This window comes from Convolutriloba macropyga, chromosome 15 (genome assembly GCF_964194025.1).
Source record: "Convolutriloba macropyga chromosome 15, txConMacr16.3, whole genome shotgun sequence".
NCBI classification, from domain to species: domain Eukaryota; kingdom Metazoa; phylum Xenacoelomorpha; order Acoela; family Convolutidae; genus Convolutriloba; species Convolutriloba macropyga.
In genome coordinates, this window is record NC_134482.1 from 31,192,832 (window position 1) to 31,210,574 (window position 17,743).

The 17,743-nt window shown below is 34.8% G+C and overlaps 2 protein-coding genes across 6 annotated transcripts in view; one reads left to right on the forward strand and one right to left on the reverse strand.

Annotated features, from left to right (window-relative positions):
- LOC142354486 (uncharacterized) overlaps nt 1–17,743 on the forward strand; it is a 161,701-nt gene that overhangs the window by 27,726 nt on the left and 116,232 nt on the right. The gene's annotated exons all lie outside the window — the stretch shown is intronic.
- Nucleotides 8,886–17,743, reverse strand: part of LOC142354569 (uncharacterized) — a 63,244-nt gene continuing 54,386 nt past the window's right edge. For all 5 annotated transcript variants that reach the window (XM_075406892.1, XM_075406893.1, XM_075406894.1 and 2 more), the window contains 5 exons: nt 16,018–16,112; nt 15,545–15,599; nt 10,741–11,100; nt 10,038–10,413; nt 8,886–9,222 (listed from right to left, as the gene is read on the reverse strand). In XM_075406892.1, the coding sequence (XP_075263007.1) occupies nt 9,011–9,222; nt 10,038–10,413; nt 10,741–11,100; nt 15,545–15,599; nt 16,018–16,112 (1,098 nt within the window). In that variant the 3' untranslated portion in view covers nt 8,886–9,010. The remainder of the gene's footprint in view (nt 9,223–10,037; nt 10,414–10,740; nt 11,101–15,544; nt 15,600–16,017; nt 16,113–17,743) is intronic.

Here is a 17,743-nt window from a genome sequence, read left to right on the forward strand (position 1 = left end):
TTGATTCTTAATGACTGAGTCATCACTTTTTGATACCTCAATCGAGTAAATTTTTTTAAATATTATATTCTTTTACATCTAACAGTGGTTTTTAAGTTCATCCTCATTCTCAGAAGGGGCGGGTGACTATTTAACAAGAGAATTTTTCATATTAAGACATCTGTGACATATCAATAATTTTCCAGTAGCGAAGCAATACTGATATCAATCTTTTGAAAAACTGAATCAGTCAAAAAAGACTTCTAATTTTCTTTCATTCTGTGAGATAAATACAGAAAAATGTAGGTACAAAAAATTTTGATCTACACGAGCGATAATTTTTTGATCACGTGCGGCTTGTCAAGGCCTTTTCAGCATCAACTTTAATTTTAATTACAACCAAAGGTGTGTGTGCTCTTAATTTTTTAAGTTAATGATAGAGTGAGTTTGATTAAAATCACTCCAGTTGCTCTACAAACATTAAAAATGCACTCATTTAGAAAAACCGCTTAAACGACAAAAACCGCAACATTTATCTAAACCCAAAAAAAACTTTTAAAAATTGAAGGAGATTACAATAACATTTAAAATGCGTCCAATAGGACAACGTAGTCCAAAAGAACTCAATTAGAGCATAATATTTGCTTCAATTAATGAAAACATTTTTAAACGTTCTACTATTAGCTTGAAAACATCAGACCGCCCACACCTTTGGTTATAATTGAATTTTTTTGAAACATGTAAATTACTCAGACTATAACCTTAAGGTTAGATATCTACATGCTCTAAAATGTTAAATAAATTAATCAGCATTGTTATTAATATAATAATCTTCAAATTGTGGCTGTTCGTTATCATAGGTAAAAATAGGATTTGAAGGCTCCTATTTGTCTATTACTGGGTACTTTCTTGTGTTGATCGAGCAAAAACGCATTTTAAATGTTATTGTAATCTCCTTCGATTTTTAAAAGTTTTTTTTTGGGTTTAGATGAATGTTGTGGTTTTTGTCGTTTAAGCGGTTTTTCTATTTGAGTGTATTTTTAATGTTTGTAGAGCAACTGGAGTGATTTTAATCAAACTCACTCCAGTTGCTCTACAAACATTAAAAATGCACTCATTTAGAAAAACCGCTTAAAGGACAAAAACCGCAACATTTATCTAAGCCCAAAAAAAAACTTTTAAAAATTGAAGGAGATTACAATAACATTTAAAATGCGTCCAATAGGACAACGTAGTCCAAAAGAACTCAATTAGAGCATAATATTTGCTTCAATTAATGAAAACATTTTTAAACGTTCTACTATTAGCTTGAAAACATCAGACCGCCCACACCTTTGATTATAATTGAATTTTTTTGAAACATGTAAATTACTCAGACTATAACCTTAAGGTTAGATATCTACATGCTCTAAAATGTTAAATAAATTAATCAGCATTGTTATTAATATAATAATCTTCAAATTGTGGCTGTTCGTTATCATAGGTAAAAATAGGATTTGAAGGCTCCTATTTGTCTATTACTGGGTACTTTCTTGTGTTGATCGAGCAAAAACGCATTTTAAATGTTATTGTAATCTCCTTCGATTTTTAAAAGCTTTTTTTGGGTTTAGATGAATGTTGTGGTTTCTGTCGTTTAAGCGGTTTTTCTATTTGAGTGTATTTTTAAGGTCTGTAGAGCAACTGGAGTGATTTTAATCGAACTCACTCTATCGTTAACTTAGAAAATAAGAGCACACACACCTTTGGTTCTAACTGAATTTAAAGTTAATGCTGAAACTGGCAGTGAAAAACCGCATGTGATCAAAAAATATATCGGTCGCTTAACTCAAAAGTTTTTGTACCCAGTTTTTTCTGTATATGTCTCACAGAAAGATGCATGAACAGGAAGCCGCTTTGAATTCCCTCCCTGATTTTGACGTGTGTTCAGTCGATTGACTGAAAAACTTCTTTTCAACTGCTGCAATCATTTGAATTCCTCGTACACAAAATTTATATTTGAAATGGACTCAATTTTGAAATGGACTCGAAGTAAAACGATCCTCAGAATCGAGATAAATTTATATCAAACTGTTTAAAACGTTCAAACCATTCGAGTTTTTAAACGAGACCCCAGAGACTTTTTTAAAAGATCAAAAAAATCTTTTATCTTGATCTTGAAAAATTTTCACTGGTTGCGACAAATTTTTTCATGCTCAACTGACCAGGTAAGGCAGCTATTTTGGTTCAAAGAAAGACTTGCTACTCTGCGGTCATAACAACAAAAACAATACCTGTCAAAACAAAGAAACAAAAGTTCTCAGAAAATTCTGGACAAATTGCCACGTCTCATCACTAGTTCTCTCACAGATAGATCATTATATACCCAGTTAGCTTATGACACTTTAAAGATTAACTAAAACAGAAAACCAAAACCGAAAAAAACCGTATAACTTTTGTTTAAAAAAAGTTTTATTTATATCATTAAAGTCTGGCCTATCAAATATTCAAGCGTTTCTTACTAAAAGGGATTCCTTTAAAACACGTTGGGATATAGATATATCAAAGGATCACAAAATTGAACTAAAACTGTCATAAAATCGTTCAGTTCAATTGTGAACTTCTGAGTTATTCACTGAGGTAAGTTTTGCCTCCAACTAAAAAGTCAAGTGTTCAGATATGTTCTTACTTCCTTCCCACTTTGTTGCTTAAACTAATTTCATTCTCTTATCAAACTAATCGCGAGTTCAGTTGCTTTTCAATCTCTCCTGGTTTTTTCTGAGAATAGTTTGTAGTGAAATCGAGTCAATTTTCCCTACCGTGAGAATAGTCTTACAGTTGTATTACCCTTGCTCAGTAAATTGAAAGCTGTAATTTCAACCTACGTAAAATATAGTGGATTTGTACCTCGAATCCAATATCATTAAATTAGACAAGCATTTACTACTCAACTGCATACCCTACGGTATAAGGTATCACATTGCACTGTCAGCACCAAAAACCAAGCTTTTCTGGGGCGAGAACCGTTTTGGGAACGATCAACACTAGAACCTCCATTGAGATGCAAACGATGGAGAATAATCCTGAAGTTGGCAACACTCGCAAAAGAAGGCATCTTTTTGACATATTACGAGAACCAACCCCGAACAAAGTTAATTTTCCCCCTGAACCAGTTTAAGAAAATGTGGACAACAGCACGGCCCAAATTCGGAGAGAGCACATAATTCGTAACGAGCAACTCAAACCTGCATGGCTCAACAAATGTCAGAAAATCGGAGCAGCGGGTATATTGTGTGGCGGTAGACCGTAGAAAATTTGTGATTACAAAACTCTCTCCTTTACATACCTCAGTCTTGGCAAGGAAGGCCGACAATTTTTCGGCTTTTAAGAACCAATGGTGCAGATTGATCAGATCTCGACGAAGGACCCCCGGTATAGCTTGGACAATTTCTTCACTAAACAAAGGAACATAACTGACCGTCATACAATCCTCATAACTCAAAGGGAGCCAGTAGAGAAGTTTTACGGATGCCTTCGAGAACTTTCCCTGAACTGTGACCTTGGCAGTCACAAGGAATCCATAATTTGAGATGTATTTATCGCCAATATGCAAAAAGGAGAAATACAAAGAGAAATGCTGAAGGAAACGAGGACGGCCAAGAAAGCGTTGGAACTGGCAATAAACATTGAGATGGGTATTCAAAACCAGTTGAACATATCAGGATGTAAACTCTACCTCCACTCAACCTGGCGCAACCTACATGTCCTATCAGGCTGCGTATGTGTCGACAAACGGGTTGCTATTCCAAACTCCATTCAGGACGCAGCGCTCGAGTCCCTACAACCGACTCATCCCGGAAGTTGTGGAATGATTACGATCATAGAGCGATTGAGCGCAAACGATCATAGAGCGATTGGATAAGTGGAAGGTTTGATAATAACAATCAAAAGACAATTAAGCTGATTGAAATGAGCCAATACAATTAATTAATTTACAACTAAAGATGCAATAAAGCATATCAATTACGTATATGCAAACAAAAGACAAAAATTGTAACACTTTTTCAAGAACACTTTGGAAGAAAACAAATTATACCACTCAGTAATATAAAAATAGTCCCAAAATCATCAAATCTTTCCTATGACAAAATTCCAAATAACTAATTAGACGCTGATACGGTTCCGATTGAAGATTATCTTGACGATAATGGATAAGTGACTGGCGAAATCGGCAACATCCTCATTGAAGAAGCCGTAACCCAAGACGAAGCGGTTGCGGGCCGGAGATACAATGGTGAAAAGAACAAAGCGGTGTCCCTCTTCATACTTCACGCAGAACTCTCAAACCAATACCACGATCCGAAACCTCACCGGAAGTGAAATTGGCTAGGAACGTGTCTAACAGATCTAAACAAGACCTTCGTGGTCTATGGGACACGTGGGCTCCTGGGAGTACGGTGGTTCGTATTTCACCCACGACAACAGTAATTAAAGAACCAGGCGTTCCCGAGGTGAAAGTACGGAACAGTGATATTGCAACAATCGGTACGAAGGCCGAACGCAATACAGATCTTTGGCAATATGCGCAAAGACGCCCTCTTCAGTATGATAAGACTAAGGAGGAAAAATTGCTTCTCACTCAAAGGAGCTCAAAAAGAAGTACAGGGGTGATATTAGTTTTCGTCACCGACAGGCAGACAAAACTTCGGGAGTATCTTCAGTGAATAGCAACATATCCAACGCCACGACTACGAGGAAACCATCTAAGCCTCATCCCTCCACAAACTGCAGCCGAAAATTGTCAGCAGCTCCAAACACTTCAGCCGCATCGTCCACTTCCAGCCCCACAACTTCCAAAGGCGAGCGAAACCGTCGAGCTCCGAACTCCTATGGGTTCAAAAGCTCAGTCTGTTCCGTGAGCAATCAGGAATCAGTACCAATGTCCAAACGAGCGCGGCCTACCAACCCTGTCAGCGAGACAGTAATCTAAGAAGAAGCGTCCTAACCGCCATTAGTACAAACTTCCTTCGATTTTCCTGTAGTCAGCCCACCGGATACACGAATCCGACCACTCACAAATATTCCACCATATTATGAGTACGAATATGCTGATTACAAAACGGAAGTCAGCATGAGCGATTTGACACTGAAAACCAAATTTGAAACATTCTCAAAACAATTCAATTAATTTTGTTTCTTTAATTAAGATTCATGCAGTTTTAACTTTTTTGTCAATGTCTTAAATTGTCATTCACTCGTAATACTTTTGATGTTATGTTAGTATTATTTAGGAAAATGTTATGTTAATGTTAGCCAATTGCTAATTTTATAACAATGCTACTTTCGTGTTACATTTGCTATTCAAATTTTGCAGTTCCGTTTAGTTAGTCTGTGTATACTGTTCGTAAACACTTTCAATTTAATTAATTTGGAAAGCCATGACGTTTCCAATCTTTCATGTTGTTGTTTCAAACATAGAATTATTTTCAACAATCTTAACTGTTAATTATTATTTATAATAGCCAGTAAATATGTTGTTTATATTTAAAAACTGAAAACTTATTCAAATTTTTGTCGAAGTTGCGGATATGTGATATAGATATATCAAAGGATCAGAAAATGTACTAAATTATTACTGTCATAATATCATTCAGCTTAATTGTAAACTTCAAAGTTAATCACTGAGGTAAGTCTTACCTCCGACTAAAAAGTGAATTGTTCAGATATGTTTATAATTTTCACTTTGTTGCTTATACTAATTTCATTCTTCATTCTTTTATCAGTTCAATCTTCAACTCAGTTGCTTGTCTATCTCTCTTGTTTTGACCTCGGAGTAGTTTTTAGTGGAATCGAGTCAGTATTCCTTACCGTGAGAATAGAGTTACAATTGTAATACTCTTGCTCAGTAAATTGAAAGCTGTAATTTCAAGCTACATAAATTATTGTGGATTCGCACCTCGAATCCAGTATTCTTAAATTAGACAAGCATTTGTTACTCAACTGCATACCTTACGGTGTAAGGTATCACACACGTGAAGATAAAACAAAAAAACCTGTAAAACGCATAACTGGGAATAGGGACTATTACGTCAAAATTTATTATAACCTGATCAAAAATTTTTAAAAGCGCACAGCTGAAAAACAGATACAAGCACGTCAAAAGGTCAGCAAAATAGTATCACAAGTACTAATTGAACCCGCAGTAATCATTGTAGTATGTACAAAAGCCTCGTCTAGATAGACAAAATGTCGAAGATAGCTCAAACATGAATCTATCATAGTGATATCTTCAAATAATTGCTAATTTTGATTAGAAAGACAATTTACACAAAAGTTTAGTATTAAAACTTTAAAAAAATGATTGTGAAAGGACTTATGTGATCTAAAAGCTTAACTCGCTTAGCGCATAATTTGACACACCAAATTTTTCCATTCTCTTAGGAAAACTGGTATGTAAAAAAACTCAACAACAAAATAAAATCACAGTATTTGCACGAGCGCCGCCAACTTTTACATCTTGTGATACGTGAAGTCACCTGTTAAATTGAACATAGCCGGAAAGATTCCGGAAAAAACCTAAACCCGAAGTGAACTTCGCCGAAAGAACTGGAATTCTCAATTTTTAGCGAATTTTCATTGAAAAAAACACTGCTTCCATAAAAAATTGCATACATTTGTAGTGGACAGTGCCAACAACAAAAACAGTAGAACTACGACCCTTATAAAAACAACACTTATCTGCTAAGAATAACCAAGACTCTTTCAAGATGACGCACCACAATCTTTTGATAGTGATTCAAGAGACTTAAAATTTGATTCGAGTTTGACTACTGCAAGGTTTGAAAAAGTTGTACCGATAAGGATTTATTGTTAAATAATTGTTTAGTACTAGATCTTTCTTGCACAGATACCAACCAAATATGAGTTTGGATGCATTCAGATCTGGAACCTCTACGGTCGCAGAGATTCGAAATCAGAGTGGCACTTAATAGCTAATCTCAGGTGGCTTCATCGAAGATGGTTTTGAGAGCTCGTCGAGTGCATGCAAAAGTTGATTAAATATCAATTCGGTCCCGGATGATTTAATCAAAGGCCAGTTCAGTTCAAACTGTGATGTACTGATCACATAACAATTTAGTCTGGCATGGTCTGACCAGAAGTCAGTTCAGTCTGGGATGGCTATTTTAAGACATTTCGATCGAGGACCTGAACCAACCGGGTTGAGCTGTTCGAAATATTATCTGACAAATATTGTCTGGGTCTTTTATCTAGAAGTTAAGAACACGGTCTGGTTCATCCTTTTGTGATACAGAATCCTGTAAAGCATGAACTAATAAACTCTGAAAGAAAACGTGGGTTCTCAGAGAAAGCAAAATTTTGAAGCGCAAATGTAAATACTTTGAGCACTGTGCGAATTACACTTCGGTACCAAAAAGATACGTACAGCATGATTTCTTCTTTTAAAGCATGATTTATGCTCCTTATGTATAATTTGCGCTAAGGCGTGAAAAAAAGCGTGAAACTTAGAAGTTTTAAGAGAAATATAATTCTCGTTTTCTCCGCTTAAACAGAAAAGATGGTTAAACCGCTTTGTTCTTTCACTGTTTGCCAAGTTGTTGCGCGTCGAATTTTCATGGACGAAAAAACGAAAGCAACTCAACTTGAAATCGAGATCCAGTGAACAATATGCATACAAACGTTACTTGAAAAATAACAGTTTGGAGGCTCAAAAATCAAACGGCGGACCCCCAAAAAAATACAAATTAAAGTTAATTAACGATGTTTTGAAAGATCCCAAAACTTCACTGGAGCGCATTACAGTAACTCGTAACGCTTTCTCTTGCTAGGATTCAATTTCCAGAGGTACGTTACGCGAATTCTCAAAAATATGGCGTTTTTTCAAGAAATGATGCAAAAAGGTCAGTTTGAATACGAAAAGCAAGTATTTTCCTTCAAAATGGACTATCAGTATGCCAAAGAAGTCGTTCTCGTCCTGGGAAAATGTTATTTTGACTGATGAAACAAGGGTTTGCATCTCCATTGACGGAATTGTTATAGTTTTTTGAAGAAATGGAACAAGATTTCTTGAAAAAAAAAACACAAAAAATTTGAGTTCGGACAAACAATAACTTATGTTTTGGGGTGCAATACGGTCAACTAGACGAAAATCGCTTGTTAAGTCTCCAAACAAGCTAAACGTTGTCGGTTATTTGGAAATTTTGAAAATATACGAAGAAAAAATGCATTTCCTGGACATTATTTTTCAACAAGATAATGCTCCTGTACTTAAATCGAAGATTACCGGGAATTTTTTCCAAGAAAACCAGTGGAAGGTACTGGAATGCCTAGCATACAGTCCAGATCTGAATCCTATTGAAAATTTATGGGCAATTTTGAAGCAACAATAACGAAAACAGACAGCTTTTTGGGAAAATTTAGAGAAAAAAGTGTATGAAATTTGGAATGAAATTGACCCAGACGTCGTGAGAAACCTGTAGGAAAACTATGCTAACCGTCTGCTCGATGTCAAAAAAGCTAAAGGTGTAATGACGCGTTATTAGGAAACATAATTTGAATTGAAAATGTTAGATTATTTGATGTTTGTATTGCTTTTTTTAATATTTTTTATCTGTACGGAGCTTTTTGGTAACATGGTGTATTTTGTTTCTGATAATGGACATGTCAAAACATCTTTTGTTTTGACAATTGGTTTTGATAATTCAAATTACTTCACAAAAAATTGCTCAAATTCGAACCACTGACAATTTTTGTCGATATGATCTCTGATAATAGCCAATTTTTGTCTGGACCAGGCGGTTGATATTTTTATCACCTCACTCCGCGCAGGCTTTCCACTCACATTTAATGCCAAAATGGTAAAGAGCTTCGAAAAAGAGCTTCGAAAGAGCTTCGAGCGTCATGAAAATACATAGCTGAATCTTTTCTCTAAAATTTAGTTTTGTGACATATAGAACTGATCATAGATTAAGAGAACATTAAGTAGTGTAGGGCCAGCACAAATTTGCCGAATTTTACAAAAATATCAATTTTTAATTTATACATCGTGGCTGAATCTGCGAATGTGATTTACTTCCAAAGGAGAGAAAGCTGAGAATGGAGAGCCAATTACGCTCGGAGGAGATTCGAAATCAATAAGGGTCTCTTTCTCCTCAGGTGAGAAAAGTCGATCGGCTGTTTTTCGAGTTCTGATAATGTCAGATTTTGTTGTTAGCTCTAAGTCTTTCCGCGCATCGTTGTTGTCAACATCTGAAACAACAGACAATCCTTTCTTACCTAAATTTTCAATCCCTATCAAAAATACTAAATAGGGATCCGTTTTCTTTATCTGTGAACATTCTCGGCATGAACATTCTGTAATCACTCAAAAATCATTTAAAATTCCATATAAGACAAACAATTTCTTAGTATGATCTTACAATGATTACTAAGATTCATATATGATCTTTCTTTTATTGAAATTCATATGTGCTATGATTACTAAGAATCAAATATGGTAATTGTCTGATTAATCAGAACCATTCACACCCTTTGTATGGTTAGAGAGAACCAAAGAAAAATATCTTTGTATGATAACAAAGAAGTATATATGGCTTTTGTATGGATCGAAAAAGCTATTCGAGCCTATTCGCAAAAACATGAGACCCATTGAAAGAGTTTAATTGATGTCTCGCTATTAACTTGATCAGTTTTTGGTTGCTAGCTTAACCTTTGGTCACACTTGTTTGATGGTTTAATTTAGGCATAGAAAAGTTTTTTTTGTATTTTCTTAATATGATTACCAAGTTTCCATAAAAACAATATATATGACTTAGTATGATCACAAAGGTGGCTTGGTATATGAAATTGTTTTTTTAATATCATTTTTGAATTTTCTAGCTTAACCGTTGTTCACACTTGTTTGTTTGGTTTAATTTGAGCATAAAAAGTTTTTGTTATGATCTTAGTATGATTGTCAAGATTCCATAAAAATCATATATGACTTAGTATGACTACTAAGAATCATTTACGACTTAGTATGATTACTAAGATTCTTTTATGGAGCTCTTAGTAGCTTTTGTTACCTGAACTCTGATTGGCTACGAAGAACGCTGTTAAAGATTCTGAAGAATTTGATCCAAGTCGTGGAAGTGTTACATCATTTTGAAAATGCGATTGCACAATATGGCTAGGCGAGTACACGTGATCGAGAGCGAGTCTGCTTGGGGAAAATTCCACTGACGCCTGTTGCGTAATAGTTGGTAAACTAGCTCCTAATCTCGGCTGAGGTGAAACGTCATCTCTTATGCAATTGGCCGAAATTGACTGTTGATTACTCAATTGGTGATGGTTGAGTGTGTTGAACAAGTCAAGCGGTACTTCGATATATTCTTCGGTTATAAGTTTTCCTAGTTGAAATCCGATGTACGGGTTTGTTGTTACAGACACAGCCTTGCGCTTCTGAAATTTAAAAAATTACAAAGTTTTGCAAAAAAATTTTTAATTTTATAGCCCCCCTCTCCCCCCCCCCCCCCCCCAAAAAAAAAAAAAAAGGGAGAAAAACAGATGCGCCAAAACTCGAGGGAAAATATGAAACCTGGGTTAACCATTAAGAGTTGAAGCACATTTCTTGTAAATTTAGTCACTTTTTCTGCTTTTGATATAAATTTTTGATAACCAATTCCCATTTAGAAAACACTTCTATAGTGCTTAATCATTTTCAGACATTCAACTCACAAAATATAATGGACAAAATATAATAAAACTGCTAATAAACAACATACGTACCGCTTTAGATGACGATGATTTCTGCTTTGTTGGCGTTGATGCTTGCTTGATCAATTTTGGCACTATTGAAGTATATTGTTTATTTTTGTCACTGTTGTTGTTTTTTGGATCCCCGTTTGGAATGTGGCCGTTGGGAATTTGACCATTGGCTTTAGTGTGATTCTGATTGGCTGACGACAGAATGTGTTCACGTGATGCGTTATTCGCCGCTCTTCGTTTCAATGCCTCACGACGTGCTAATCCGAACTGAGATTTGAGTATTGCGTTTAGATATATGCTGATAGCTCCGTTGACAAAGAACCCGCAGCTTACTAGCATTAAGACTAGCCAATTGCTGGTACAATTATCGGTACAACGCTCCTAAACAAAAAAAATAAAAAAACATAGCCGGAAGAATTCCGGAAACGACTCGAAGGAGAAAATTGCCCATCCTTATGACTAAACAACTGAACAAATATTGTGAACCCTGAACCTCCATAAATGCCATAAAAAATTAAAGAAGAATAGAAACGGCATTCAAAAACAAATTGAACAAAAAAACTATAAAAACTTTTCAACTTGAGTTTTTTTATAGTACAAGGAAACATAAAGCCAAATAAAGTTCCTTTGCAATTAGAGCAATGAAAAGCTCGCAAAACAATGGGCAAATCATAAAAGGCTAAGAAACTTGTCTAAGATTAAAAAAAAGAAAACCTTCAAAAAATAAGAAAGATGGTTTTAAAATTTCTCAATTTTTCTGTCAATTTTCCTCAAAAAAATGAGTTATACCAAGAAAACTTTAGTCAAATGGTATCTGAATATTTTTAACAAGCTTTTATCCAAATCCCACTTACAGCATTAAAACAAAAAAACAGGCAAAAAATCATTAAATTTTGTCTAAAAATCAGCAAAACTGATCAAAAATCTACAAATTAGCATTAAACTGAAATTTACTATACTTTTGGCTACACAACTAGGACAACTATTCTGAACCCTGAACCTCCAAAAATGACATAAAAAATTAAGGAAGAATAGAAACGGCATTCAAAAACAAATTGAACAAAAGCTACAAAAACTTAAATTTTTTAACTTGAGTTTTTTTAATAGTACAAGGAAACGTAAAGCCGAGTAAAATTCCTTTCCAATTAGAGCAATGGAAAGCTCGCAAAACAATGAGCAAGTCATAATAGGCTTAGAAACTTGTCTAAGACTAAGAAAAAAGAAAAAAACTGCAAAAAAATAAGAAAAATGGTTTAAAATTTCTCTATTTTTCTGTCAATTTTCCAAAGAAAAGAACGATTTACACCAATAAAACTTTAATCAATTGGTAGCTGAATATTCCGTAAGTAACAAGCTTCTATTAAAATACCATTTAAAGCATTAATACAAAAAAACAGGCAAACAATCATTAAATTTCGTCTAAAAATCAGCAAAAATGATCAAAACCCTCCAAATTAGCATAAAACTCAAATTAACTACTTGAAACCTTCAATTACTATCAGAACGAGCCCAAATCCAACACAATATCATAATCAAACCTCATAAACAAGAAAAATTGCAAAAAACTGCTTTTAAAAGCCGCACGTGAACAAAAAATTTTCGCTCGCTCAGAAAATTTTTTCACACATCAATTTCTCGCTCTCTCAAAAACAGCGGTATGAACAAAAAACCACTCTCTCTTTTCACTCCGCTCTTAACTTTTGTTCAGCCCCAAAATCACCCCAATTTTTTTCACGCGTTTCATTTCCCGCTTCAAAAATCACTCCAATAAAATTGATTATAAAAAAGGACTTCTCCAATACTCCTCTTCGAGTCGTAAAAATATCATCAATAAAATTAGCACTAATTGCAAATTAGCTCATTTTATCAATTTTCAAAGTTTTGTTCTTAAATCTTTTGTAAGTTCTTTTTTGCATCATATGATGATTGATTCGGTCTGCTTTGACAGTCAGTTCTCGAAATTAGTTGAGATAAGAATATTCGCTTGATTTTAAACTAAATTTTAAGATGTTTCGATTCGAGATGCTCAATATTGATGACGAGCATCAATTAAAAAGCATGATCAGATTTTGACCCAATTTTAAAACTTTTCTTGATTCCAGCCATTTCTAGAGGTTTGTCAGATTATACATTTCTAGAGGTTTGTTTTAATAATTTGTGGTCTTGGAATCCTGAAAAATAACCCCTTATTTGTGGGGCGAACTATAATGGGGTGCCGTTTACTTTTCATTTTTTTTCAATTTTTTTGCCGTATACAGTTTAATTTTTTTCTTTCAAAATTTACGCGAAAATGCAAAAAAAAATCTTGACTTGTTTGCAAACCAAAAAAAGTGAGTAACCTGCCATGTTTTCCCTTTATTAATATTGACTTAAAATGCAATTCCTTGGAACATAATGAAGAAATTAATATACAGAAATATTGGCCAGAACTCTAAAAAAATCAATTGGATACATCGCGGATCAATTACTGGTACCAACTTACTAGTACCAATTAACTTTGGTTTATTACTCCCAAATAACTCAGAAATTTTGAAAAAGGAAACCAGTACTCTTGGCTGATCGGTTTAAAAGGGGAGTCTAGAGAAAGAAAACTTATTTGGACTTCCTATTGTTCATTTTTTCATGGGTCAGTCATTATGCTAAAATGAAAATATAAGTCCTAGTTGTCACGATAAGTAAGAAAATCCAAAAACACATGACGTAAAATTGCGAAAAATAGCTAACCTGCAGTCGCCACTTCGCCATATTTTCCCACAAAATTGCCATATTCAAGCTATGAAAATTCAAAATACGAGGCAAATTCTTTGTAAAACCAAATATTTAAAACTTTCATTGAAAAATTAAATATATTTTTTAGCCTCATAGCATAGACTATCTCAAATCATAAATCCCCAAAATGGCATTTATTTCAGAGTAGAGTTGATTGATTATAACCTAAGTTGATAACAAACAGAACTATCTTCTTTAATGAAACGAAATCATCTACCTGATTGACAGGTTGATTGACTGATTTACCAGTATTGAGAAAAAAATCCAAAAATGTAAATTTTGTCTCTTTGTCGTTGCATTCAATATTAAATTATTTATGACAAAACTCTTCGCAGAAGTGACAAGCCCTGTTTTTGAAAGCATGTTACTGCAGCAACTGGAAAAGTGGCAACGCATGGAAAAATAATAACTCCAAAAAAGAATTTTAGCTGATTCTCAATCTTTCAAATGACCAGGTATTTTTATTTACTCTAAAAACTTTCTAAAAAACCGAGCAAAATTTGAGCGAAAAGTTTTCACAAAAAAAAAATTATCGGTAAATATCTTGATGCGCCTGGGTTGGTAACAAAAAAAGTACTTTCAAGGCGCAGAGTTACTAACCCAGGAAGCAATAGCAAATAAAAAAGAAAACCAATTGCTGTGCAAGGAAACCGATTGCTAATTAGACTCGTAAATACTGCACTTAAAATTAAATTTTTTGGAGTTTCACCATTGAAGTTTTTCGTTTGAACTAATGTAAAAGACCTCGAAATGCTAATTAACAACTTTTTTTGCAAGAAGCAGCCTATGTTGATGAAACTAGGCAAAGCGTAATTACAAAATCAATAGATTTTCCTATAAACCACATGCAAAAATTTGCTTCCGACATTTTTGGATGATGATTCTTTTGTGTCGTCTTTCAGGAAAAAATTGCCAGAAAAATCAAACACTTCAAAAGTGTGTGCAAAAAAATAGCGTTTTTGTGACATCATAAGCTTAGGTATTTCGCTGCCGACAACCAAAAGGTTTTCTGTTGTATATATTGCATAATTTTTTTGTATGTATTTTGTTTTTGTAAATTTAATAAGTACAGCTATTTTCTCTTTATAGCTAATCCACATTTAGAGGACCTAATAAATATTTTATATGCTAACTATGATTATGAATATCACTTTCAGCAATTATAGGTGGTGCAATTCTCACAACCATTTGATAGAAAAACTATTTGATTAGATCAAAAATGCGCATTCTGGTAATCTAACAATCTCTTTCAAACAAATGCAAATAAACACAAAAGCGTTTTCTAAAAACTATGGAAAATTGTTTGCAGTTTCCAAGCTATATAATTTTTCTCATTTTTCTCATAGACTTCCCTATAATGGTAATAAAATTATTATTAAAAACTCTGCAAGAACCCAAGAGGGGGATGGATCTCAGGCTTAAAAACTACATCGAAAAAGAACAAGAAAAACTACCTCAAAATTGCATTGAGAAATATCAAGTCTGGAATCAACTAAAAAAGGGGGCGAAAGTCTAAACATGAACGCATGTAATTCCGTTGAACTTACGAAAGTCTGGTGAATGCGCGAAATTCTGGCGAACGCAGAAAGTCTGAACATGGAAGCACGAAAGTGTGGTGAACACACAAAAGCATGAACTAGAACGCACGAGATTCTGGTGAACATGAACGCGCGGAAGTCTGGACATATGCATTTTCCTCTGGGATGGTCTGGACATAATTGATTATGTCTGGGACCTCCACCAGGGTAGATATTTTTTTAATCATGATGCATTTATTCGTTAACAACCAAAAATACCAACAATTTGACGTGGTGGTATTTTCAAAAATGAATTGAAAGTTTTCGAAGTAATTTGTGCCGTGTCCTTTTTTCTTATTGATGCAGGTCTATAAGGCAGAGAAGAAAACCTTTATTGCAGCGAGCGTAACTTTTATGCTATCACAAACTGTAACTTGTGTTATCTAGATTATTATATTAATCTATCGTACATTCTGATTTTTGTAAAGGAGAGAAGTGTGAAAGAAAGCATTTCAGGTTGAAACAATTGAATAACTTACAGCTGTGCTTTGATAGTAACGCCTCTGTGTGACACCAGTTCTGACGTAATCAAACCTAAACAAAATTTCCCACTCTATTAAAGGTCTTTCCCATCATAGCCTCCCCTCCACCAAAATAGCCCCCATCATGATCGATTTACAGTAGTACGGGCTACACTTTATATGCACACTAATGCGGGGGAGGGTGGTGGGATGGGCTTGGTGGGGCTGTAATGGGAAGTATCCTTTTAAGCGCCCACTTTGTACAAATCTTCCAATTTTAAACTATGGAGGATTTTTCGAATGAACACGAACGTGTCAACTATTTACGGGCAAGCACAAGTTGCCAAGACAGATATTTGTTTTCAGTCGCCGACATCACTCTGGGAAATTCAAGAATGAAACGGTCAAGTTTTATAATCTTGTATTTTTGGGGACAATCTCCGGTTGGGTGGGGGGTGGGAGGGAGGGAGGGGGGGGGGGTTAACACTTACGTGCCCTTGCGATTAGCGAGTGCATATGTGCTGACAATGACCAGTCCAATACTGGACAGAGTACACATCACAGATAGACACAATGTAGCCAGGATCTACATAAACATACAGTCTCATCAGGAAAGATTTGTAACTTTGAAAAGAAACATCATGAATTGTTACTGCACAGAACTGAGCATAGTTCCAGAGAATATCAGCTCTGATTCAGTACTGAATCAATGAATTTAAAAAACACCAATTTTGATACGCAAACACATTGCCATCACCCGGGTGAAGTATCAGTGTATTTTCAGCGAATAATTATGAAAGAAAAGAGGTGGATATGTTGAAATTTTGTTCAAAAATGCGCTGATCTCTTATCACCTCACTGCTTTCACGATCGTTTCCTACTCAAACTGCAACCCTTTTGAGCACATTACTTACATTGCTAAGATCTTGAAGATTCTTTCTTGTTTATCTTATCAAGATCTTATTTCTTGAGTTTCTTGCAAAGATCTTGCATGTCCGTACATATCTTGACGTTTTACCAAGAATCTTACCAAGATCTTATCAAGATTTGTCAAGTTTTAATATGCTTCTTATCAAGATGTTTCAAGTTTCATTTCACTGGGCTCACATTGCTATAGCTTACGTAAAGATATATATGAGGTCGTTTATTTTTTCCTCAATTCTGTCAGAAGCAGTGCTTCCAGCTCTCGTTGGGTGAGTTAAACCGCACATGTTTGTGAACGACTATACCGTCTCACGGGTTCACAAATAGTAGAGACTGTAATCATGTCAACTATTAACACCAAAAGCTCCGTGCACTCAGTAATATTACTTTTCAGGTATCTTAGAGATCCCAGGGTACGATTTAATAGGTCACTAAAACTTCGAGGCAGAGAGCTTAGTTTGAAAGATCCGATTTGGACTTGAAGAAGTAAAAATCTAATTTTTTGCCCCAAATTTAGTGTCCTAAATTAGGACAAAAAACTTGAGGGCGAAAAATTACACTTCGTTTGAAATCTAACTTATACACTTGAATTAAACCGCTATAAATAATCGACTGCTTCGCTATCGGAGACGGAGACGTTTGATTTATTTCAACTACTGTATGTTTTTAAGAAGAAAACTTTTTTTCCTTCACTGGTCTGCAAAATTGTCCTCTTAACTTCAATTTAAAATGGCATTCATCACTTTTGTACCTTTTGGTTCTCTAAATACGTAGAACAAAGTGTTATTTTCCTCCTCGGGCGACTGAGATTTGGTTTTTACAAATACAAAAGAGATTCCATCTAAAGCCTCTGATGCAAAGTTTGGTTGGTTTTAGGATTACAACGCACAATCTCACTCTAGCCCAATTAATTTTTGTCTTTTTATTAATGACACCGCATTTCATAAACTTTTGAAGAAAAAAAGGCATTCAAATCTAATTATATCAACCCGAACGAAAAAAAAATGCAAACAATTCTCTACTTGGATTCAGCTGCAAACGTTTCTCTACTTGCAATCGGCTATAATTTCATTCGTCTTTAATTTTTGCAAATCTATACTGCTTCGTGGGGGTTTCTGTCGCAAAACTAGTCTCAGTGTCTCTAACACGAATATCAACTAGGGCAGTAACGGGAGACACCGACACTTCACGGGCAAAAATTTGGCTCTGATTGCTGAGTTACTCCGGAGTGTCTCATGAGAAAGTATTAATCTTGATTAGCATTGAGATCAAGGACAAAAAAGGCTATCTAAG